Source organism: Gymnogyps californianus, chromosome 27 (assembly GCF_018139145.2).
Source record: "Gymnogyps californianus isolate 813 chromosome 27, ASM1813914v2, whole genome shotgun sequence".
Classification (NCBI taxonomy): domain Eukaryota; kingdom Metazoa; phylum Chordata; class Aves; order Accipitriformes; family Cathartidae; genus Gymnogyps; species Gymnogyps californianus.
In genome coordinates this window covers 1,220,723-1,246,093 of record NC_059497.1, presented here as the reverse complement: position 1 = coordinate 1,246,093, position 25,371 = coordinate 1,220,723, and the positions used below count along the sequence as shown (strand labels likewise).

Sequence of the window (25,371 nt, the reverse complement as noted above, 5' to 3'; positions counted from 1 at the left end):
AGCATCTCCATAGTTACCTCTTCATCAGTCTGCAGAGTCATAGCTGCCTGTGTGCAACCATCTCATGAGTAGCTCTCACTGTCAGGAATAACCTTCCTCCATCTACTTCCTCTCATCGACTTCCATCGGAAAAGATATGGCTTCTTCCTTGCCCCTTCATTCCTTTCTTCTGCTGATCCTGGCTCTGTGATTGAATGCTTTAATTCATCCACCAGGCAATGTGTCTGCTTCTCTGCTTCACCTAATTTATACCATCTACTCTTTGATAGCCTGCGTTACAGTTTTCAGCTCTGTATTATGGTTCTATGTGAGAGCGGCTCTGCAAAATGATTTTGTCCTGGGTAGTGTCCTTTCCTTGCCTAAATCTGGATGTTTGGTTCTTTCCTGGAAACTTATAGCCTAGAGGATGAAATGAGAAGTCTATTTCATGGATTTTGCAGTACATTGCTTGTTCTCATAGTGTCAAAGGCCACCAGATAATAAATGAAATGAATTGAACAGACTAAGAAGCTGTAGTCCTCAAAAGCATATTTACTGCAGACCTGAAACCAAGCACGGTGATTACTGGAGTTCTGTATTCGTAGACGACAGTTTCAGTTTAGCCCCTGTGAAATGCACCACTAAAACCATGCTAATCCCTCTGAGATTATCAGCCATTTCAGTATCTTGGCTCATTTAGCAAATCTAACCATTAAACGATAAATGCACTTTAAAGAGGGTTTTTTCCACAGCATCTGAGCACTTACATTTCTCCCTCCTCTGTTGTGCAAATGTGAGGAGGCATACTTCATTGTGTAAGAGGCCCCTTTCTGAACATTTGTTTTCCCCCAAATTGAGAAGATCTAGAACAACTCAGTTGGCTAAATTTTAGCCCAAAGGGGGCTGGTCTAGAGACCAGTTTGCTTTAGGCTGTTGCTATTTCCAAACATTTCAGCTGCCACTCTACTTCCATGTGCCTTCTGAGGCTGTTCAAAATTGCTTGAAATATGCTTTTGAGGACTTGGCATCTTCATCTGCATGTATGTTCACATGTGCAGGGAGTTGGGGCAACCAACCACATAGGCTTAACCCGTAATGCTCCGTTGCTTGTTACAGTATTTTTTTCTGTCTTACCAATTTTTCTTACTGAAAAGCTGCTAGTGTACATTGCTATTTGTCAGTCACTGGCCCACCTAAGCAAACTCACATTTCTGAGAGCTCCTGTGCAGTTTATTGCCAGCTCCTGTTTCCCAAGGGAAAGGGACATTGGAGCCGATGGGGTCGTACTGCTGTAATTAGTTGGACTGTATTGCAGCAGTTTGGGGTGGTATCAAAGGGATCTTGAGTTGTCTTTTCTGAAGCATCATTCCAGGAACAAAAAAACCCAGCAGAACAAACTAACTTTGCTGCACTTAGTACAATCTTTCCAGCTGAGGGACCCAAGGTGGTTATTTTAAAGCTGAACAAAGACAAGGGTTATTGGACCTGGGAGATTAAGGACCAACAAAGGCTCCCATAACACTTTGAAAAGCACCTTTCTAGAAGTGTTTTCACTAAGAGGTCTAGTGTTTTATTCTCCTTCTTTCTTCCTTTTTTTGTTACTGTTTGTGCAAAGACAGGGCCTTTGATTTTAGTACTGGTTCTCTGCTTAAAGACATGGGATTAAATTTGCCTGTCAGCAGCTAGAGTTTACTCAAGAAGGATCATTTGTGCAGGATTTTTGACCATTCTCCAAGTCCAGAGATCTACAACATTCCTGTAAACCTTGGGAGAGCAATCTGCACTTCTGGGATCTTTGCTGCACTAAGCTCAAAGGCTACATCTTTTCACTACCGTATTATCTGGCAATCTTTCAGCCGTGCATTTCTCTACTGCCCTGCTCTGGTGGGAATAACGTTGTGGCTTGGGGCTGTATTCACTCAGTCTCTAACTTCTAAACAATGACAAGTTTTACTTTTTCTATTGCTGCTAAAGGAGCAGCATTTCAGTAGCTGTTAGTGGCTGCCTCTGCTTTCTAGGGTTGAAAAGTGGGAGGTGTAGTCCTCAAACCAGCACCAGATACTTCTCTCCATCTTCACATTGCATCCATGCTGCAAACTGAACACAGCAAGAGAGAGACTCCAGCATTATCTGAATTACAAAGTCATTCTATTGTCAAGCCTTTTAAGTGTCAAATTCTCTTCTAAAACCAAAGGCTGTGACATTCACTAAAGAACAGCATCGTTTCAAAGTCAGGAAGGTCTATTCTTAGCACATCAGTCAAAAAGAAAAAAAAAAAAGTCTTTGGGAAAAAAATTTTTTTTTACCAAAATGAACCTTGTCAGAAATGATCAATTCATCTTCCATTCAGATTGACCTGGTCCTTGCTGCATTGCATGCCAGAGGACAAAATTTGATGACACAGCACAATAAATTAAGATTGCCAGATCTCCTTGTAATTAATTCTCTTGCAGTGCAGGTTTGGCAAAGAATAATTTATCTTCAAGGTGATTAAATCACTGGTAGTTTTGTTTTGTTGGTGTGGTTGTGGTTTTGGTTTTTTTTTGTTTTGGTTGGTTTTTTTTTCCTTTTTAGGGAACTTTTCTCCTCAGTTAGTTGAAGAATAGATGCTGATGAGTAACAGCCACCTCCCGGTATTTTATTCATGCTATTTAAATACCTCTTCCTGCTAGACCAGTGTCTCCTCAACAGTTAAGACACAAAGTTAAGACTGAGCACATCATAACGCAGAGGGGCATCGGGGCTGTGCTGCGTTTTCCCGTTTTCTGGAGCACAGACCCTCAGAAACTCCCGCTGCGCTGGAGAGCCCAGGTTTACTCACCTTCAAATCTGTGAATGTCGTATCCAGCCAATTTGACTTTTGCCTTTATTATTTCTCATTGGAAAACTTTAGTCTGAGTTAATTAAAAAAAAAAGTCTATAGCCTAATCTTGAAACCTACTTGTACATTATAATAGTTACAATTCTTGAACTAAATAGAACTTCTAAAATATTTATACTAATACATACCCTACAAATTATTTACTCTTAAATTAAAAGAGAAAAATAATTTACTTAGCACACTAAAAACTTAGGAAAGATGTCTGTGTTATTTCTTCAAAGCTGTATCCTCTAAACTCTGCTTATAAGGAGCTGCTACTGCTGGGCTCTTCATATTCAAGGACTGAGAGAGTGCAAAGAGCTTTTTCCAACCTCTTGAAAAAGCCATGCAAATGTATTTGTATCTTTAACTAGATGGGGACAGAGTTTTAACTATTACTAAAACTTTCCTATTCCTGAAGAGGGGATTCAACTCACTGGAGGATGATGCTGGAACAAGTATGCTATCAAAGCAGATTCTTAATGTCCCTGTGTACGTCCTGACCAGCTCCAGAGAGACTGTCATTAATGTGCTTCTGTCTCTTTCGTTCTCTTTAGTATTCATGCAGTGATGATCATGTGAAAATTACTCACACTTCTGACTTGAGAAAACTTTCTTAGCCCAGAAATTCATCCAATATCAAGGGAATTAGAAATTCAAATGGGGGGAAATTATACACTGTGTGTGTCAATACAGCAAACCTTATAAAAGCTGCAATCAATCATATCGGCATCAAAGGTGGTGGTACATTTCCTTGTCACCAAGTGGATCACAGTCCAACAAAATAAAGGAAAAGGTGAATCAGAACGAGAAACTCCAGTATGCTGCCTGGAGAGGACAACCTCATCTGAAAGCACAGACCTGGAGTCGGTTCTGGAGCTTCTTTGTATTGTGATCCATGGTTATGCACAGATCTTGTTTGTTTATTTGTCTTGCCTATTTATTTTCTGCCTAGGCTATACTGTAATGCAGGTTCCGTCTCTCACTGTGTTTATGTGCCATTTCAGTAGAACAAGTGCTTTCTCTCAAAGTTTTCGATTATTTGTGAAGGTCACAAACCTCTACGTGAGTACTCCAGTCCTTCCTCTGCATTGACACTTAGCACGTTCTTGTTGCAGGTTAAATCCAGATACCTTATACCTGGGTGCAGCCTCACATTAGGCAGCCCACTCTGCAAATCATTTAAATTCGTTAAATGAATGTAATGATCCATACTGGTTTCCCACTGTCCAGCTGCTGGCTGAACAGTGTGTGGTACAGAGTGGACTTCCATTATGATATCTTTAGATTTTTTAAAATCTATATTATGTTGTATGACTAATCAGATAACTCTCCCTCAAAAACACCTCCCAAAATTATTGCAGTTCAATGTTTCACATGTACAATGCCAAACCTAATGCAGGTATGTGTAAAACTCAGCAGTGACTTACAGAGACTGCAACTCATCCCTGCAAGATTCTCTCTCTCTGGTACTCTCCTTATGTGTTTTGGCTGCCAAATTTTGTGGTTTTGTAGGTCTTGTATCTCAGCTCTCTGCTGTCAGCTCCCTGACATGCAAGAAGTAGGCATGGCCCAGATGCTTGCCTGAAGCAGAAATAGCACATCTTTCTACTACTATTCTCCATCAGGTCCCCTGAGTCGTGAATTTCTGGCAGACAGCATTCCATAGGGAGAAAAAACCTCCAAACCTTCAGTTTGCAGTTGTTGTAAAAACCTGATTCTGGTTTTGGTGTAATTTAGCAGACTGAAATAGAGATATAATAAATCTGTTATACTTTCTTAGCGAATCAGTAAGCTTATACTGGAAAAACTGTTCAGATTTTGGAATATTCAGTAATCCCCTCACATTTCCAGGGGCTTTTGTGTATTCCCAGTGTTTTGTCTGTGTTACAGTCTGCAGCTTTGAGGGGGTATGTGTACCGGTAAGTATGTTTCTGGATGGGTGTTTTCAAAACCCCAGAGAGACAACAGGAACCAAGCAGCCAGAAAGATAAACAGCTGCTGTTAATGATTTAAGGGTTTACGAGTATATGTATATATTTATTTCAGGCTGGTATGTAGCAAAGGCAAGCAATAAAAGCCCTATTGCTTCTGATCTTTTAATATATGCTAGTACACAGTGTGTGCAGTGAACTAGCTTGTGTCCCTACGGGTATAGGTAGTTATAACTGTGTGTGAAGGTAAGCCTACGCAGGCGTAGGTGGATGGATAGGTGCATGCAGGCTGCCCTCTGCAATGCTCAGAATTGTCACTGGCGTCTCGCGAGCCCCGTGGTGACAAGCACGGGCTGGGATTTCCTGGCAGCTGCTGAGCTTTCGGAGGAGGTGGCGGCGCGGGACGGCTTACCTTCTGCGCTCTCCGCTTGTCGGCTCTCTGGTTCTGGTGGTAAATTCGGCTGAAGTTGGAAACAATGACTGGAACCGGCAGAGCAATGACCAGCACCCCGCTCAGGGAGCAAATGGAGCCAAATATCTTCCCAGCAATTGTCTTGGGCACCATGTCACCATAACTAGAGGGGGGAAAAAAGAAAAGGGAAGCCCCTCCTTCAGACAAGTGCAACGGCACCAAAAGCCTTTTCAGGTTCCCTGAGTGCGCAGCAATGCGAGTGTCCAGGTTAGACACTAAAGCTTAGAAGTCCACCATGCAAGCAACAGTTCATGTGGTGCTGTCATCCTGGAGATGACAATTTACACTACGCTTTGGCAATGAATTAAGCTAAACCAAAGAAAGGCGCTTTTGTTGCGGAATGGATGTGCCAGTTCAGGCAGCTGCTGAGTATGTTAAATTCACATCCTCGCTCATTTAGTACCTACCTCTCCATGTAGATGAGCTCTAACAAACTTAAAACTGTACGTCTGCTAGTGAGCAGGTTCATATATTTTCATTCCCTTGTATCCAGGTGCAAATGAGGACTGATTTACACTTCCATTTCAAAACCCAGCAGTTTCCTTGCCATCTGTACAGTCAGAAATTGGGGTTCATTCAAAGTCTGGATTCAGTAAAGGGTGAATTCTCAGGAATATGAGACCAGCTGAAAAATATTCAGACAAACCTCTGCACTGGGTTTGACCCAGAAATCTTCGTTCACAATTGTAATTTGTATGTTAAATAATACCAGCAGAATCCGAGATGGAATAATCCATTTTGCACAGATGGAAGATGATGCTGGTTTAGGTTCTGTGGATTCCACATGACAGAAGTCACTACTCTGTTGAGTGCTTATTTGCTGTTTGTGTTTTTACTTTGTATATTGCAAAAGCTTTCTGCAGCAGTTTAATGCTTAAGCTTTAATACTGTCCTGTAAAGAAAACCAACGTGCTTTCCCTTATGGCTACTCACCGATGCTGTAAGAAGGAGCATGGCTGTTACTCCCTCATGGAACATATGGTACTGAAACTGCTCTGGGACTTGGGCACCTGGTTGACTGCGCTGGCTCACTGAATGCTGCGTTACAGCGAAGGTAGCGGGGATTTTGAATTCTGATTTTCAGTTTGGCCTGACACAATCCCCATGTTGCATGCCAGGTGATTGGACCTCTTAATTCTAACTGACTGTGCCATCGCTCACGATTCCCCTGTCTCACAGCACAATTTCTGATACCCAGCGGGCACCAGATGTTGGCAAGGCAAATGTTGTGCCCTGCGTTCAGCAGATGCGGTGGTAACCTCCATAGGAGGCTCTTCCTCCCCTGTAGTTTGCCCTCTAGAAGTGACTTCAATGCTTTCTTCTGCAAACGGCTGACAGGCAAATAAAAACCCATCCAGCAAGCTGGATGTGGATTGCAGTGTGTTCTGATCATGTAACAAAAATCTCATTTGTAGCTAATGCCCCCAGAGTATGATAGGAACATGATTAGCACAGCCACTGACTGAATTTACAGGCCTTGTTTCAGTGAGCCATTTATTACATGCTTGCATGCAAATGTATATTAATATCAATATTCATTGAAGTAATTTTCATCTGGTGGAAAGGGAAAAGCAAGCAGCCAAATAACAACAGATTTAAAAAAAAAAAAAATCTCTGGTACTGAAATGACTGTGTACAAACCACCGGGGTACAGGAATTCCCAAAGTACCTCTGTGACTCAGGAGGACACATTGTACTCTGTGAAATCCCAATACAAGCAGGTGTATGTGACCTGGCTACGCCCTGGAGTAGAAGAGAGGTCCTAGGCACTGCAACCTGCTGAAGTTTTGCAGTAGACAGGGAAAGGATGCTAAAATTAAAATCTGGGCCTAAGGAAGACATCCCTTGTTTCAGGGTGCTTGAAATCTGGAGAGGCCCCTAGTTGCTATCAGATGGTGTTTGGGATTTCCGTGCTCTTCTTTGGGATGTTTTGGTGTTTGATGCAGCAAATACTGAAAAGCAAAATGATTTACAGCTGAGGCTTAATTTTTACCTTTGATGTCTGCATATGACCAACAAAGAGCTTTTATGGCAACAGAGTTGTGCTAATAATAATTTACGTCCAAGGGGAAAACCAAATAACTTTTTTATCAGCTGAACTCCTTTCCCCCATCTAAGAACCTGTTGGTATGAGGGTCTCTGAATAAAAGCAGAACTCATTACACATTAACTGCTTGCTCCTGGGAGTCTCTCGTGCTCTCCTTCTAGGCTCAGTGGCCAGACAGCTTGGCCAAGCAGCTGGGTAAAAGATTATCATTGCTGGGCTATCACACTTGCTTGTGTCCCAGGAAGGGCTTAGTTTCAGGCCAAGTGACAGCTTTTCTTTGGCATTTTCAGGTTTTTGTTTTGGTTTGGGTTTGGGGTTTTTTTTTGGTGTAAATGCTTCAGGCTTCACTAGCTAAGGCTTAATTATCCCAAGCAGAATCCTTTTCCTGCCTTCACCTGCATTAAAACCCCTCAGAATACCTCAAATCAATAAACTGCTATTTATGTCTATTAACTTTTTAGCTGCTGCTTTATGCAAAGATAGTTTAAAAGCTCTTGCTAAGTGACAAGGTCTGCTGCGTCATTTAACACAGTTCTAAAAAAAAAATAAATCTTTCTTATTTTTTTCCTGCCACCCCTTAACACAATAAGGCTGAAAATTAATCATATGCCTCAAACATGATCTCAGTGACCTGGAGCACTGAGAGAAAGCCCTTCTGTGCATTTGTAGAAAGTATAATAATAAGCGTCTGGCTCACAGTCTGTTTTGTAGAGTTTTGTTCTTACATGCAGACTGAGAGTTACATCATTACTTGGGACTTCAGAGAAGGTGCCTTAGAACACCATCAGGAAAGATCAAACTGTCTTGGAGCATGGAGGATTTTGCTGGGGAGATGTAGAACTTCATTTGCAAAATTATTATGAGAGCTACTGCGATGAGAAATTTTGCACTGGCTGGAGCAGGCTGCACAGGAACAAGACCCGAAACTTGTAACACTAACTTCTGGATCTATCGCAGAGTTATCTGTGGAGAGAACGCTGTTGGATTCGTCGCTCTGGGTTCGCATGGCACGTCGTGCACTGGCAGCCATGTTCTCTGGCTTTACTGGGCTGACCTGCAATGCGAGTGATCCTGATGTTTGGAAATGTCATAGCATTTTGATCAGAGTAAAACCCATAGCATTTTGATCAGAGTAAAACCCAGCTATGCTCCAGCAGAGCTTGCTCTAGATCCCCTTGCACTTAATGAGAGGCCTCCCTTTGACTTTGACTATGATGGGGTTTGGAATGAATCTATAAAGTTGCAATTGTTCTACTCCTATATTGACATATGCAACTACTGCAATATTAATTGCTGGAGTGACTATTTTTGTCCTGATGGTACCACGAGGTACTAATGGCCACATGGCATATTTATAACAGATACAATGCCAAATAATCTTAAATATTGGATTTCAGTTAGTACTAATTGGGCATTTTAAACCCAAAACTTCTTTTCCCCAAACTGGAATGAGAGAACTCCAACTTTCCCATTAATTTGTTTAGTAAAAGGTAACTTGTCACCTAAAAAATTTCTTCTACAAAAAGTGCATTCTAAGTAATTCATCAATAATCTCATTAGAGCAGCAAGAAGATAGAAGAGTTAGGTAATGATTAACATTCAGAGGGTCTAACAGGATGTTTGAGCCTGTAATAAAACAGGAGGCTGCAAATTCAGTAGACTTTTAATGTGACCTCTAGCAAATTATTTCAGCTTTCTGTACCTCAGTTCCTCATTTATGAAATGGCAAGTGGTTACTTCTTCTTTGCCTGCTTGGTTAAGTAGGTGCTAGGTTCTTCAGAGCAGGAGCTGCCCCATGTTCTGAATATACCCAACAGGCAGCGGTGACCCCTAAGTGCTACTGCGTTACAGATATTAATAAGGCAAGGCAGTTGTACAGAAATCTGGAGTAAAGGCAGCCTGTACGTGGCTCCAGGCTTGTCCTGAGATAAATGCTGAGCATCGGCTAGGTTAGATGTGGAACATGCCTAGAGATAAACACCTTTTCTATTTATTTTGCCAGGAATCCAGTTAGATGGCAACAGATTCAGCCAGTTTTCAGCTGCTGAATCCATTGCTGTGCTAGGTGAGATACACCTCCTGCCAGACGAGCACTGGGGCGTGCGAAGGCGTGCGACCTTTGGGAGGAGCTGCCCGTGCTGCCGCAGTCCCCTCAGTGCTCTCTCTGCACACTGATGGTGATTCTGGAGCCTCTACACGTGTGTCCCGTGTTTCCAATGACATAGCTGTGGTTTGTCTCCTTTTCTTCTGGTGTCCCTCCAAAGCCCCATTTCCTACCAAGGAATCACTGTGACCACTGAGACTCTTACTCGCTGTACACATAATGTAAAGTTCAAGTAAAGCCTTAAACAGGCAAACCAGGAAAAAAACAAAATAGGAAATTACTTTTACGTGGTCACTCTTTAGACTGGAAGGGACTGTGAATGCAGAATTTCAATATTTTATTTGACTTCTGTGTTCTTTGGATATAAAAGGGGTCATATGTCACTCACCCTAATTAGCAGCTATTAGCCTTGACAGCATAATGTGCTGTTGTTTTTCTCTCTGTCAGTACAGAAAATGTTATCAAATAGAGGTCACTGCTTCTGAGTTCTGGTTTTAGCAGTAGAGGTGTCTGGACAGTGCTTAGCTCCCCAGCTGGAGACAGCAATAAATAAGGTGCTGAACAGCTCATCAAATGACTCACTCTAAAAATAGACTCTCAGCAGCATCTCTGATGATCCTATCTCTCTGTGCAATATTCACAGCCCTAGAAATAGGGAATTGTAGTCAAAAAGCTGGAAGATCCTATAGTATAAGGACATCAGAAGGTGCTACAGCAATAACAACTCTGTGGGGACAGTGAAACAGCTTTTCAGAGGATGCTCTTTTCCAGCAGCCTTTTCGTATGTCAGCTTCTCAGCCGGTGTAAGGCATGTACGTGGGGAGGGGCTTATGGTTCATAAATTACCATTATTGTATAGCTGTTGTCTCCATTGGTTTCTCTAGATGCAGAGGAAATAAGAGTGCAATTGAAAATTGATAAACCTGTATCCCAACACCTTCCTTCTTACCAGTAAAAGACCTGTCTTTGGGCAGAGCGTCAGGCCCAACACCCCTCCTCTTCTCCAGAGCTGGCTCAAGGGAGGGCAGGCAGACCCCACAGAGCAGCGCGCTCAGGGCGTCCTGGGGCACACTCCTGTGCCCCCAGATGATTTGGTGAAGGTCGCAGAGCCGACAGAAGAACGTGGGGACAGCTGGCTCGTGGATCAAACGGTCGGAAGAGGACTGTGCTTTTTCTGGTCGCTATGTTTAAGCGGTCAAGGGACATTTCCTGCCTAGTGATGCGAAACCGTGTGGTTTTCACACACAGCCTATGGAAGCTGAAATATCTCACGGAGGATGGAAACAGAGACAATGCCGCTTCAAATGATTTAGTATTTCTGCCTCATACTGGCATTAACAGCTCTTTGAGAGCTTCTTTATCTCTCTAACCTTTTGCCCGGCACAGTAGAGTCAAAAGAAGATTTCACTCCAGCCTGTAAGCTTCTGCTTTTAGGACAATAAGGACAGAATAATAACATTATGTACTGTACAATAGCATATGATTTTGAAAGCCTTTTGCATGAAAGAGATAGAATAAAGCATGGAATTAGCATGTAGCTTTCCAGGTGCAAGAGATCCTTTTTTATACTCTAAGTAAATTGCTATGCAAAGTTTTGATTTGCACAAAGGAGAAAAAAATGCCTAAAATTCAGCTAGAATGTTTCAGTTGCATTGCAAGACTGCGTATGTTGCATTTGACAGCTCAGAGGAGCTCATGTCCCTCCGTTTAACAGGTACGAGTCCAAGGTAATCATGCTAATGCTGCTTTGAACCTCCAGTGAAATAATGATCATGTCACTTCCAATGATACAATGAAAACAAAAGCAAATATTACTCGTTCCTTTCTTGGTTTTGCACATGACGAATGAACAGGGAAATAACAGCTATGGTACCGGGGCTGGGGGTAGTTAGATCTTTTGTTTAGGGTTTAATTCATGGTTCCTCTGCCACATTAGCTGTTTCACCCTCCTCGCTGGAATTACCCCATCAAAAACCACAGCCCTCCAGAGCGCAGCGAGCTGCTGCTCACGTGTGCCATTTTCCTGTCACGTATTCATACCTCTAGGTATGCACAGATGCTGTTGCCTTTTTCAGCAGAGGCATACAAACTTTCACATGTGATGTATTAAATTCCTGCATACTGGGAAGGTGGGAGGAGGGCTCTGGAGCTACTGAGGCAGTGATATCATCTGATGGATTGAATGCAGACATGCGACACAGAACCAGTGACGGAGCACTCCTGCAGTCTGAAAGCTGACTTTGTCGTGGGCTTGTTGTATGGCCTCAGGAAAGACAGGTCCACTTTCTGTCTGATTTTTCCATGTCCGTAAGGGAGATCAAGATATTTTCAGAGCTGTCCTGGACAAGTGTTTTGAGGATTAATTAGTTCATGCTGGCATGACATTTTGAAAATACAGGAGAAGTTTTTTGAAAGTGTTTTGCAGACACAGACTCAGTAATCCATGTCCATAAGGACAGTCTGGTATGTTAATGTCAGCTTTTTAAATGTACTAATCCTAGAAGGAATGAGATGCACTGATGAATGCCTGAGAAACCTGACACGCGAGGAGGCTTGTGGTGCCTCCTGAAAGAGCGTGCTGTAAACAGAGCCATAATGGCTTTGAAGCAAGAGAATCTATAAACAGGCTGTCAAATGAGACTTGAACAGCAAATCAGCTGTGTCAGGGGAAGTACAGAGCCTATTTCATGCTAGGATTCTTTTACATTAAATATACTTATTTTCTGCCTTGTTTTGAGCTGGGCAGCTCCCCAGCTGGGTATTCAACTTCTGCAATATCTGGCTTGGTTTTACAATACTGTTTTCTTTTTCCCTGGCATATTTTATTTGTTAATGTTTTCATGGATGCTCTCATCCTCCCTAGATATTCTGCTGAAATTACGTCCATCAGCCAGGCTGCGAGGGATGAGTGCTGTAGATGCGTATCAGTGCTAGCAGCAGAAGCTTATCTTCAGTACTCAGATTGGTTTTGATTTTTTGTAAAGCTGTAGTCAGCAGCTACTTAGTAGGGATTTTCCAGGTAATGTTGCCTTTTTGATTTTGTTCTGGTTTATAAATTCATATTTGTTACTGAGTTTTGTGTAATAAAAGGACTGAGAGATGTATCTGAAATCCTGAAGAAAGGTCTGATGCTATGAGGCCCGTTTCTCATACTAACAGAAGTGAGTGTGCAATGAAATGGGAAGATAGGACATTTAAAACTGAGAGGGATTTCTGTACAGTGCAAGAAGCTATCTCATTGGAACTCACGGTTTCAAGATACTGTGGGGAATTTGCTAGAGATTCACGTAAGGACTGCTCAGCTGTCTTTTTGTTAACACCGAGACCATGTAGTTACATCACCTGGGATGAAAAAGGATCGCTGAGGAGATGCAAGTTCTGTTGCTTCTCTAACAGTGAGAATTAGAAAAAGAGGCAGGTTATTCCCTACTGACTTGCTCAGAGGGGATCTGTACTTCTTCTGGGCAGCCCGTACCAACCCTCACCAAAGCCAAATTAAGGGATTGGGTGGACTTGGGGTCAGCTGTAGCCTACTCATTCCTGTACTTCTACAGGAAAGGTGACCTAGCTGAAGGTCTCTGAGAGCAACTGGTAGCATAAATATTCCTCACAACAACACCAGGCACTGCCCAAAGAAACAGGAATGTTTATGTAGACTCAGGAATAAACTGAGTAGGTTATTTAATACACTGAGGGCTGAGAATACTTAATATATGCACACACTGGTTCCATTTATTCTTCTGGCTTGGATCAACTTCTCAGCCTGTAGGCAGTTAAAACAGATGGTCTGAATTTGGGTAACATTCAGACCTTGAGTTGAAGCTAAAAATGGAATTTCATTGGCAAGGAAAGTAGGTCAGAAAGCTAAAGCCCCTAGTCCTAAAATGATGAAAGGCTTCTAATCAAGTGTTCTCTATTACCATTCATTAAAAGCAGTAGGGGAAGAAATATTATTAGAGACCTTTGAAAAAGGGATTACAATGGGAGTGCGAGCACCCTCCTTCCTGCAAGGAGACCTGTGCGATGCAAACCTGCTTTGGTGTGAGAGATGGGGCGACCATGAATGTCACTTCCTAAAGTCCTGCGGGCTGGAGTGGAGCCACAGCAGGATGGGAACGGTTTTCTTCCTGGGAACATAAGCAACTTTATCTTCTGCTTCAGTCACAGGAGCGCTGACAGGAGAGCCTCTTTGCATATCCTCTATTAATACCTTTCACACTAATAATCCTTTCCACGCTAACGCTGTCATCCACCTGACTCAGGTTCTGTAATTTCATCGCCTCTGCAAATTGTGACTTGCACCATATCTGAGACTTTCAGTCAGTGATTTCTTTGCTCTTCATCATTTTCAAATGTGTGCCAACTGCTAGAAATCTTTCTTCATTGTAGCCAACAGGAATTATTCAAAGCACATGGGGAACCTGTACCAGTTAACACAGTGGTCCCAGTTCAGCACGTTGTTTCAGTCCTTGCTTAATATTAAGCACATACTTAATTCCTGTTCACTGAAAAGATGATAACATGCTTGTTCAAATATTTTTTTGAAATGGTACTAAGATGAATGTTTGTTCTTTGCATTTGGCAAACCCAAGCTAATACACTGTCATGACTCCTCTCCCTTTCCCCTCAAACTCCTGCTAGAAATTACATTTCTCTGAATGGAGAATTGCTTGCATTTCAGCTCTGCCAGCAAATGCATTTTTAGAGATAGCGTCAGAGATCTCCTGTTTGCTCTCCCTTAATGGTAGATGTGGACTGTCTGCCTTGATCCTTGGCTGTCGCTGTCACAGTAGCAGGTAACAAAAGTAGGGACTGAAATCTGGAATGTCCCATTGATCTATATAACTCAGAAATGACGTGCGGGGTAATTGTCTACTGCTTAACAGAAATAGCAGTTTTATGTCATGCACACCTCACTAAAGAAAAATAGATGTTTTCTTTTTTTATGATATCTCAGGTTTCTCTATGACCACTTCATAAAGCATTAACTAGTTTTTCACAAAAAAAAAAAGGAAAATTTAAACTGTTGGTTTAATAGTTATTCAGAGAAAAAGAGGAATTGACTTCAATGTAGAATCAATGTAAGAAAAGCTGAATTTCACTTTGCAGAAAAAATGTAGAATCAGTGTAAGAAAACCTGAATTTCACTTTGCAGAAAATATCTCCAGTCTTAACCTCCACACCTTACTGTCTTTTATTCCTAATGTTTATTCATTCAGCTTATCAGAGGAAGCTCTATTCCTTTTAGTTCTTGCAAAGCTGATATATCTAGCAAAAAGTGATCTCAGTTTTCTTTTGCTTCATGCATCACCAAGCAGCTATGCTGTCATCTAAGTTTTTGATCCTCAAATCTCAGTTTCAGTAGTGATAGATGTAGCAGAAAAACCTTTCTTTGATTTTTTTTTTTTTTTTTTTTTGGTTAGCCTGCTGAGCTTAACAGCATTTTCGGTAAGACAGAACTTTCTCCAATTGACAGAGTTACTTTTGATTTGAAAATTATTGAGAAGACTTAGCAGGAAACACCAAAGATGTTACCTGGGCTGCTGTTTTTCTGAGCAGAAGACAACTGTAAAGAGGAAACATTTCAATGGACTCCAGGACCAGTGGGTGGTGGTGGTAATTTCATGCCATTCTGGAGTTCTCCACACTAGAGAATTTCAAGTGAAGAGCAACTGCTACATGTTGATGCACCTCAAATCCTCCAGCGGCACTGATCACACATTGGAGGTCTGTGTGTGTTGCAGGGCAAGTTGCAGAATAACAGAGTCCAACAAGAAAAGAGTCAGAATCCATTTCCTAAACTTGTGTTTGGCAAATTGCAGAGGTCCTCAGTTCCCTGAATCAGGGAAGTTTTGTTTTGTTTTGTTTTGTTTTTTTCCCCTGTTCTAAGCTGCAAATTCATAGACGCGTGGTAATGGCAGCGTCAGGGGCCTGTGTGGGTCTCTAGAGCAGTCTCTTGCTCGAAGCGGGTCTGTTGTCAGCAGAATTGGAAAATGTACATATGTTCACAACAAGTTACTGTTTGGCCCTTCAACTCACCATTATCAGTTGAGGAAAAGCTCACTGGTTTAACATAACAGTGGGGATTTATTGTCATATGTGAGCAAAAAAAAAATCCATTTTATTCTTTCTTTCTTTTCTGACAAAAAGCTCACCCCTTGCTGTGTACCTCCATATTGTGATTTTTTTCCCCGTGAAGGTGAAAGTATGATGTTATTTTCAAGGACTCCAGCTTCCTTGGTAATTGAAGCTTTTCACCCTGAACCTGACAGCAAGTTCTTCCTTGGTCAATGTTTAATTTAATTTAAATTCTAATGTGGGCACTAAGACTCAAATCCATTTGTAAGAGTTAGCCCTTGCGGTGGTACGGGGCAGTCACCACCCCCGGGCTCTCTTTGGCCCTTAAACCATAGAGCTGTGGCACGCGTACGAGTTGTAATGAGGCACTGCGCTCTGATCTTTTTGTTTATTTATGTATTTTCTTTCAGTTAACCTCGCCTGTACGGCTGCTCCCTGCATGCAGGCAAGGGGAAGCCTGCAGTGTCAGTCTGGATGCTCGGAGGTGTCTTGCCCAACAGCTTGTGATTGTAACATGCTTAAAGAAGTTACTGTACACACAGCTACTAATTAGTTTATGATTTAGCATTGTTATAATTTTACTAGTATGTCAGTCATTATAATTTGTCTATAAGTGAACAGAGGTGTATTTTATCCATTATAGAGCACACCAACTGAAATAAGGCCAATTAAAGTGAGACGGCAGCTTTGCAGCCACCCACTACTCAGCAAGCCCTTCGTCTTGGGTTTTCTCGTTGTGACCCAAAGTAATATTTTTAATCTTTGTGTTTTCTACAGCCATCAAGCATCAACAATACTCAGGAAATATTAGGAAAAAGTCCTGAGTATTATTGTCCATCTGACTGTCATCTGATACAGGCATCTGGCATGTTAGCAACCAAGTCCTTCTATTCTCACCAACACATGCTTTTTAAAAAGTGTTTGTTTTAACGGAAAATAAAATGTCCCAGATTAAAGCATTATTTATTTCTGGCTGCATACACTAAAGGCCTTTTAAATTACTTCATTCATTATTAATCAAGAAAAATCCTCATATTATGAGGAAAAACCTTATACAATTACCTGAAAGTAGAATCCTTTTTTTTTAGCACCTTAAAGCTCTCTGTAAAAGAAATCTTTTCAGAAAACATACAGGCTTGAGAGGCCGGTCAGTGCATTGAGCAATTAGACTTTTCACCTAATAGGAGGGTTGAAGGCTTCCTGCCCTGTCTTAAATTCTTAGCTGTGGTGTCAGCTTAAAGAAGATGCTGGGTTTTTGCTTTCATTTTATCCTCATCTTTTTCTTTTCTGTCTTTTTAAGCAGCTTGAGCGTCCATGCTGAGCCATGTCACATTCAAAATGATACACATACTGTGCATTTTAATGAGTTGCTAACACTGATTATACAAAAAGCAATCTCAGAAATATTTACTGAGTCAAAAAAAAAAAGCCTATGGGGAATTAATTAGCTTTTTAAGAATTGGCTTTTTGAAAGCCTCAGATTCTGGAAAAGTTGAACTTGGAATTGGAAGCAGTTTCAAAGGAGTTGAAGAAGTGAGCAGAAGAAAAAGGAGTAAGTTTTAATGGAGTATTACACATCCCAGGCATCTCTGTACTGGTCAGAAGATGCACTGGAAGCTGTATACATAATTGATCCGTACTCTAAAAGCTTTCTGAGAGAGGAATGCCATGCAATGCCTGGATCGTCTGTAAAGTTTCTATAGCCTTTCTGCGGGGATGAGCAGAGCGGGACAAAATCATTGGAGCCCTGGCCGGTTCCCTCCACCATGTTCATGACAACAGATTTAGAAAAAGCCTGCTCTGGATATATGGCTCAGTCACAGAACCGCAGAGTGGCCGAGGTTGGAAGGGTCCTCTGGAGACTGTCTGGTCTAAGCCCTGCTCAGAGCAGGCTCACCCAGAGCAGGTTGCTCAGGGCTGTGGCAATCGGGTTTTCCATGTCTCCAAGGATGGAGGCTCCGTGACCTCTGTCGTCAAGCTGTTCCAGTGCTCAGTCACCCTTGCAGTAAAAAAAATGGTGAATACTCTCAATCTGGAGGCAGTTCGCCTCGTGCAGTGTTTTTCTTGCTACAGTATTTGAAATTTTGCCTCCATGTGGAGGTAGCTGCGCTTTAGTACTGGGTACAGTCACACACATATGCACAACTAACCTCTTTCTCACAGTTCCTATAGAGTGGCTTTTTGACTAGTTTATTGGAAGAGTAAAGCTGTTTTAATTTGATCATCTCCTTAGAAGCGTGATTTCTTTAATTATATTTAAGCACCTAAGCTCCTTTTTAAATAATAGTTTGAAATACTTTAAGAATAGCTATAATTCTGTAAATTTGCATAGAATTACCTTTCCTGATCAAAAGTTCTATTTCAACAGTTAGCAATTATGATCAAATAGTGAAGTGCATAAAGTATGTCAGGTTTAGTGGAATGAGAGACGTGGCACAAGTGAAAGGTATATCTCATGTCTAAAAAAATAATGTGAGCTGTTCACTTCTCTCTACATCCTATTATCTCTATCCATAAAATACAGACTCTAATAAACATAATTTCACAAATACATATTTTTTTAAATAGTGATGTCGGAAACTCACTTCATTCAAGGCAAAGGAAAGTTGTGTACAAATTCCAGTTAGTTTTAGACCTATCTGATTAATGCTTCCTTTTCCTGCAGATGTAAAATGCTATCCAAGGGCTGGATATTACCTAAATATACACTTCTGTCCCTTCCAAGGGAAAGTGATCTAATAATGTGGCATTTGTCATCAGATAGTGACATATGAAAGGAATTAAGAATTTACTTGGATCAGGCATACATTGTAAATGAAAGACATATTTCAGCGATAGGAAGAATTACATGAGCATCGAAGTGATCCTGTTGCAGAGAGTACTTACAAGCTCTGCTGAAACTATTTCAGTGCAGGCTACTCAAGTCCTGGAAACATAAGGGACAAATCCTTGTAATAATGGGTTGAAAGGCAATCTGGAAAGTCAAACATGGAACTGGTCCTTGAAGGATGATTGGGGTGTACAGGATGTTACCAAGATCAGAAAGATTTGAAAGGAGTTTTCTTTATTGCCCTTCAGTAAAATCACAAATAATATTGCAAATGTTGTAAAACCGTGTCACGGGGTGGGAAGGCAGCACGGCTTTCTGGAGCTCTCTTCTAGAGCACACGAGCTCCGATGCTGAGGAACCGGGAAGAGCGTATTTGTAGTGCAGACTGTCTCAGCCTTTACTTCTAAGCAAAGCAGAATCAGGGTGAATTGAAGACTTGTAGATATGTATTTCAATGCTTTCACGTGCAGCAAGCATGTAGTGCTTGAGTATGTCCTTTCAGCCTTGCGTTGCCTGACTGTGTTCTCATGGTGGCTATGTTCTCATCCACAGACTCACCTGACTTGTGAGCAAAATCAGAACTGACGCAGGGTTAGATTTACAAAGTTAATTGGGCTCATAAGAGGGATCACTGAAGCAGTGGTGCGGGCCTAATGCTATTTGCATCTTTACACACCTAAATAATTTTGTAAATCTGGCCATAGACACTATATATGACGCTGAAATCCACTCTGATTTTAGATCACGTCAGGCAACCTAGCCAGCAGGAACAGGTTTACGCTGCAGCAGAGGCACAGTGTGAACATTATATACCATGAAAAACTGGGAGATCGTATCCAGAACCTGTGCCTAGCTCTGCTAACCAAAGCTGGGGTGTTTCCTCTGCAATGCAGAAGACTGTCGTTTGGCGTGGGCGTGCTTTGTTCTACCTTGGTTTAGATACTTAATGATTTCTTCTCCACCCCTCCCTCCTTTTTAATGGTCTTGTTTAAATAAATATTAATGCCTCGTCTTTGAGCAGGTGCGAACCTGTACTCCAGAAAGACTGTATTATGGTTGCAGAACCATTATTGTATCCCTATCAATCATACTCTCATTTGCTCCTGGGATGTAAAGAGCACCTGTGGCTAGTTAGCTATAGACTTTTTTACAAGCTAGATGACTTCAGCGTTCCTTGCTCATAACTGTGTTCCTTCTGCTTTCTTTTCTGTGAATAATTTTGATTTTTTGGAAGCCTTGAAATAACTTTTTTCCCCTCATTTCGTGACTCTCTATAGCAGAAAATAAAAATAAATAATGAAACCCCAAGAAATACAGGTGCCCCTCTGCGAACCTACTTAGTGCAGGACAGCAAAAGGTTGTCACAGAAGACAGTGAAAACAAATAGCTTTTTCTTACGCTAGCTACTCTTTTATCTTCTTTTATCTCTTTCATCTTCTTTTAATAGTGCCTTATTAAAAAAAAGGTAAGCTTTAAACACCACACTGTAATACAAAATTTATTCTATTAAATGTATGACAGACAAATCGGAGAACAAGCTGCTTTCCAGTGCAGAAGTGGGATGTGAAGAAATGCAGTGTCCCTTCCAATGATAGTTGGTAGCCACGAGCTTCAGTCTAAGTGGCCACCTGGAAGCCACGAACTCTCTCTCTGACACCTTTCCTCTTCACGGCCCCTCGCTGGCTGGCCCTCTTCACTTGGAGTGCCAGGAGCTCAGGCTCCAGGATTCATCTTTATCTGTATTTTAGAATATCTTATCCATTTGTTCCTCTAAGCATGTGTTAATATTAATAACACATAGATAATTTTTCTGAGTAAGAAATCAAATTCACCTACATGCTGCCAGATCTACGCCTCCAGGGAAGTGTTCTGAGTCTAGAGCTGGTTGAATAATTCTATTCTATTTCAGACTCCTCTTTCTTCAAAGACAGACTACAGGAGCATGCTCACGAATATCAGTTTCTCTTGAAATGTTTTGGATTTTTGTTAGGAAAAAAAATAATCCAAACCATAAACTTGTAAGTGAAAGCAACAAAAGCCAATTGAAAATATAGGCTTGTTTGCGCATAGTTCAATTTCCCTTGTCTGTATTTGATTAAAAACACTGCAGATTTAACATGATTTTTCTTCTAAATAGAAAAACAAGAAGAAAAATAGCCCTGCATGAAACTCCCTGTTATTTTCTTCACCAGTGGAGTATTTTATCATTCTGAGCAAAAATTAACTGGAGTTGTCGAAGTTTGCCAGTGATTGATAGTGTCGCCTTAAATGTTACTAGTCAAAACTTGTTTTCCCCTTTTTCACTCCTCCAGGATTCAGGTAGGCAGTTTGCCAAAGTGTAAAATTCCCTTTTGTGCAATTTGAAAAGTCAGCAGCACCAGCCATGTTGTCACTCCGAACATCACGTCGCGTTAGAAAACAGGGACAAGTTTCCCAGCCCAGGCAGTGCCTGTGCCGACGCAAAGCAAGCCGCCCGCCTGGCTGCCAGCGGCAGCGGCACCAGCGGCACGGCAGCCGGCAGAGCTCTGCCAGGTCCCGGGACAGCGGGGACGGGGCCGTGCTGAGGGCTGGGGTGAGGCGTGGAGCGGAGCAGGGGAGCACGCTCGCCTGTGTTCGTCTGCCTCTGAAGATGCCGAAGGATGCTGACCAACTAGAAATGCAGGCCGTGTTTTTCTGGAGCTGCAGAAAAGCTCTGGTCAGGGGTGGAACCAGAACGGTGTCGTCCCATGGGATTTAGGGAGGCTTTGGGACGGGTGACCCTGAGCTCTGAAACTCCCCGGCCTGGGGCTGCTTCCAGGGAGCCTTGCGGGAATCTGCCCATCCCACCCAACTGTACTGGGACCGGGCAGCACCTCCTGAAACATCTGCTCGCTTGTCCATTCATTAGTACAACGATCTCCCCTCTCCTCCCTATCGTGTGTCACAGGCAGGTTCTGATAGTACCGCATATGACTGAGTGTGTGTATGTGTGCGTGCTTTACACACAGTCTGAATTGTCTTACCTGGTTTAGCTTTGATCTTCAGAATTGTGTTCTAATGTATTTGCTGCAAGATTATATAATGTGAACGATACTCTCCTTCTCTGGTAATGCTCGGAAAGTTGGTTTTGAACTTTTGGCCTTACAAGTATGTTTCTCCCAGATGAGAAAGCAGACAGCTTGTGATGAAAATTAACTTGCTAATAAAAATAATTAGTACACAAAGGGACAATCACCAAAATCAAACCCTGCTTTTTTTCCCTAAGTGTGTTCAAGTATTGCATGAATAGAAGCAGATTATGAGAATAAACCATTTGTGGTCTGTACCTTGGGACGAAGCTGAACGATGGTTCTTGTCTCTGTAGATACCTCGGGTCCTTTTCCTTATATTTTATGCATTTGAGCAGCCAGACCTTTATGCACACTCATAAGTATTTCAGGAAAAACAAAAGACTGGGTTGTCTGGTCCATTTTCTGGCATTACTACTACATAGTGAAATTACCATTTTGCCGTTTCCACCAGTAAATCTTTTGCCTAGTCCTAAATCCTCTGTCTAGCCCTTCCCGTCACTGCTTGCAGAGCTGGTAAATTCACAGCTTCCCTGTCAGCAGATTTTATTTTCTAATTTCCTTTCTGTCTTAGAAGATTTTTCTCCATTATTTGCACAATCTGAGAGTCAAACCATCATCTGTTACTTCATTCCCACGTCTGCTGTGAAGAAGCCTCTTTCCTTTCCTTTCCAGATTAGTACAGGTAGTTAAGGCACATTGTGTTTTCCCCTCAGTCTTTATTTTCTCTGAGATATTAGAGGGAGATGCCTGGAGAAAAGCGAGCATTTCTGAATTTGCTACTTGTGATATCTTTTTCTCCCTGTTGCTACATATGCACCTTGAAAAGTTGAGCTCTTCCCTGTAGATATGACACTTCGAATGCTGAGTCTGAGTTGATGCCTTCATAAAAACACTTGACTATGAATTCATTCTCTTGCAATTACTGATTCACCATCCTTCCTCCAGGTACAAACCACTGCAGATAACATTATTTGAATTTATCTATGGGAGTGATACGCAGCAGGCTCATTTCCAAGGTTATTTTGGAATAAACAAGCAAACAAGAACAAGCCAAAACAAAACATAAAAACCCTAAAACAAACAACCGGGAGCCCAGCTCTGCAGCATGCATTTTTATTCTTGTCTTTCCCATAGAAAAAGGAGAGATGTCAGAATTCAAATGTCTCGCAGTATGTTCTGCAAAAGCAGTGCAGCATGCCATTTGGATCTGTCAACATTTTATATTGTGACTGGCAAGGAAGCTGCTGTACCTTTTCCCTGCAGATTAGTACGACAGCTGTAAGAGCCATACAAAGTGACATAAGTTACAAACAGTTCTTACCAGATTGGCCAGGGAATCAGGTAAGGGAAAACTGCATGCCATAGGTTTGTTTCTTTGGATTTTTTTTTTTTTGGGTAGATCTTGCAGAAATGGGAAACAAACCAGATTTTTAACTCATCCTGATTTAGGAAAATCTGTGGCTGACCTTTAAGCTGACTGGATTCAGTACACGGATTTCCTTTGACTTCTGCACGTTTTAAGCTATGTTTTGCTCCTTTTGTATTCATGGGGCATATAAGCCCCTGCAAATGTAAAACAGCAGCAGTGAGATTTCAGCCCTTTTCTATCCAGTGCTGGATCAAAAATATCTTCTAAAAATATCTCATATTTGAACATTTCTTAGGGGTACAAACCTTTGCTTTATTTTGAGGAAGACAGGCAAGAGGAATGGAAGACATCCTTCCCCAGGCTGCTGAGCTACTGAAGTTCAGAATAGCTGTAGCATAGGGAATGCGGTTTTTAGTATTACTTTAAATCCAGTGAAGCAAACTGAAAAGCAATGCAGTTAAAGCTATGCAATTAAAGTAGGGCTGTACAAGTGTGGCTGAGTGGAGATGTGAGTATGATAAGCCTAATAAGTAGTAAATCTGGGTATAAATCTGAATGAAAGAGTGTTTAAGTTTTGCATTTGTTCGCTGTGCACTGCTGCAGACCCTTTCACCGCAGTGAAAATTAACTAATTCCCTGAATCCATAGCGCTTTTGTTTTCATCCTAGAGGGACTTCAAGTGTGCAGCTCTCCTTAGAGAGAGCTTCACCGGCCACAGCTGCCGGTGGGTTTGGTTGCCAGCTGCAGCGGCGCAGCCCCGGCCGCACCGGCCACCTCTGTGCTCGGCTCCGGCTGCTGCGGGGCTGCTGCAGGTACCCAGCCGGTGCATCCCCTGACTGCCACTGCTTGCGCTTGTGTTGGCAGAGAATTTTTCTTGCTGTTTTTGTTTTTAAAATGAAATCATTTCACTGTTTAAATGAACGGGCGGTTTCAGATTTCAGAGGAACCAGAATTTTCCCAGTAAAATGAGCCTTATTCCCATCATTACACTTAATAATTGTACCTCGCAGAGTAACATTGTCCCCCGAAAACAGTGGTAAAACTTCCTTACCCTTCAGTGAGAGTGTTTCATATTACCTCAGGAAAATGATGTTAAAACTCTGACTTCACAGAGCTCACATACATCCTTGTAGGGATGAGGCTGCTCGGTTCAGAACCTCCAGCCTTGTTTGGATTTATGTATATAGGCTGGTAAGGTTTTGTGATATTGATTTTATTTATTTGGTATAACTGTTGTGCTATGAACAGGAAAACATCCTGGTCCTCATCTTTTCTCTGTCCTGTCTAAATCACATCTGTAATAGCAGAACAGCCAAAGTTCCTTGCCTTCCTAATGAAACAGGCTGCTTAAGCACTAAGCCCTGCTAATCCAGTTTATATTTTCATAACAGTAAATGTAATATGAAGATATGCACAGCTTGTGCTTGATGTAAGCAGTGAGATCATTACAGTGTTCCTAAATCCTTTTATTTTAAAGATTTGTTTAGTTGATAAACTTTACATGTTTGTCCTTCATTTGTCATTTCTAGCATGGGCTTTAACCCAAAGCCAGCTTCCCATACCTTCTGCCACTCCAGTTTAAGCTTCCTTTTGCCTGGAGATTTGTTGGTGCAGGAGACATAGAGATGTCATCTACAGGACGTTAAAGCGATACGCAGAGGCTCTAAGGGATGTGACTTTTGGCTCTTTATGTGACCTTGCACAGCCTAAGCAAGCTCTTTTCTCCTCAGTTACCCTTGCCTAAAAGTGAGGAGCTATTATTTCCTTCCCTCTAATCCCGTGTGTTTTCTCTTGCTCTTTATATAAGGGCCTTTGCTCTTTGCACTGACACAGTGTCCAGTATGTATTTTCATAATCATTATTTACACTTTGATTAAGCATTCATATTATTCAGTAGATGACATTAATAATATCAAAATGCCATTTTATACAATATTTAAGATCAGAATTTCCTATTGGAAATCAATGAGAACATCTTCCTAAAAAATCAATGACCTGAATGTCCCTTCTTATATAAGAAGTATCTATATTTATCAATGCTGTTATAAGATGCTGTGGTTATCTGTCTGTTCATGGCCTATACAGAATTCTGTGATGCTTTTCTCAGAGGCAACCAGTTAGCTGTCAGGAGTAGAGGACTTCTAGTCTGCACCAATATGGTTTAGATTTAAAACAGAAGTCTGGAGACGAAAGGCTCGATCTCCATTAACAGACCCCTCCTGTGGATTACTTTGTCATTAGACTTCAGCCCTTACACAAGACACTCCATTAACTAGAAAGGATTGTTCCTTCTCAAGTCCTACATGACTCAAGGTGACTGAGCAATTCCCTGCTGGAGTGGGTCTGTTCAGAATATAACTTTAGCTGTTAGCCAGAGCTGGGTCAGGGAGAGAGCCGTGATTCTATTCCTAGGCCTGCGATGACTTACCCTGCTGGAAACTGCACCTCCGCACCACAGTTTATCCTGGACAAACTTAGAGACAGAGCTAGTATGTCAAGTGATCAATGCCATTGAAAACAAAGGGCTGTGCGCATATCTCTTTGTTCTGTAATAAAACTGTATACATTGCATATGATACATAACATTTGCACTTTCAAATTGCAGAGGGATTAGGGCTCTGTTTGATGAGTTCAAAATTTTGTGTTTA

At 41.7% G+C, this 25,371-nt stretch overlaps 1 protein-coding gene across 2 annotated transcripts in view; it reads right to left on the bottom strand.

Annotated features, from left to right (window-relative positions):
* The window catches only part of KCND3 (potassium voltage-gated channel subfamily D member 3), a 120,222-nt gene that overhangs the window by 24,039 nt on the left and 70,812 nt on the right, over positions 1-25,371 (bottom strand). For both annotated transcript variants that reach the window (XM_050911524.1, XM_050911525.1), the window contains exon 2: positions 5,186-5,348. In XM_050911524.1, the coding sequence (XP_050767481.1) occupies positions 5,186-5,348 (163 nt within the window). The remainder of the gene's footprint in view (positions 1-5,185; positions 5,349-25,371) is intronic.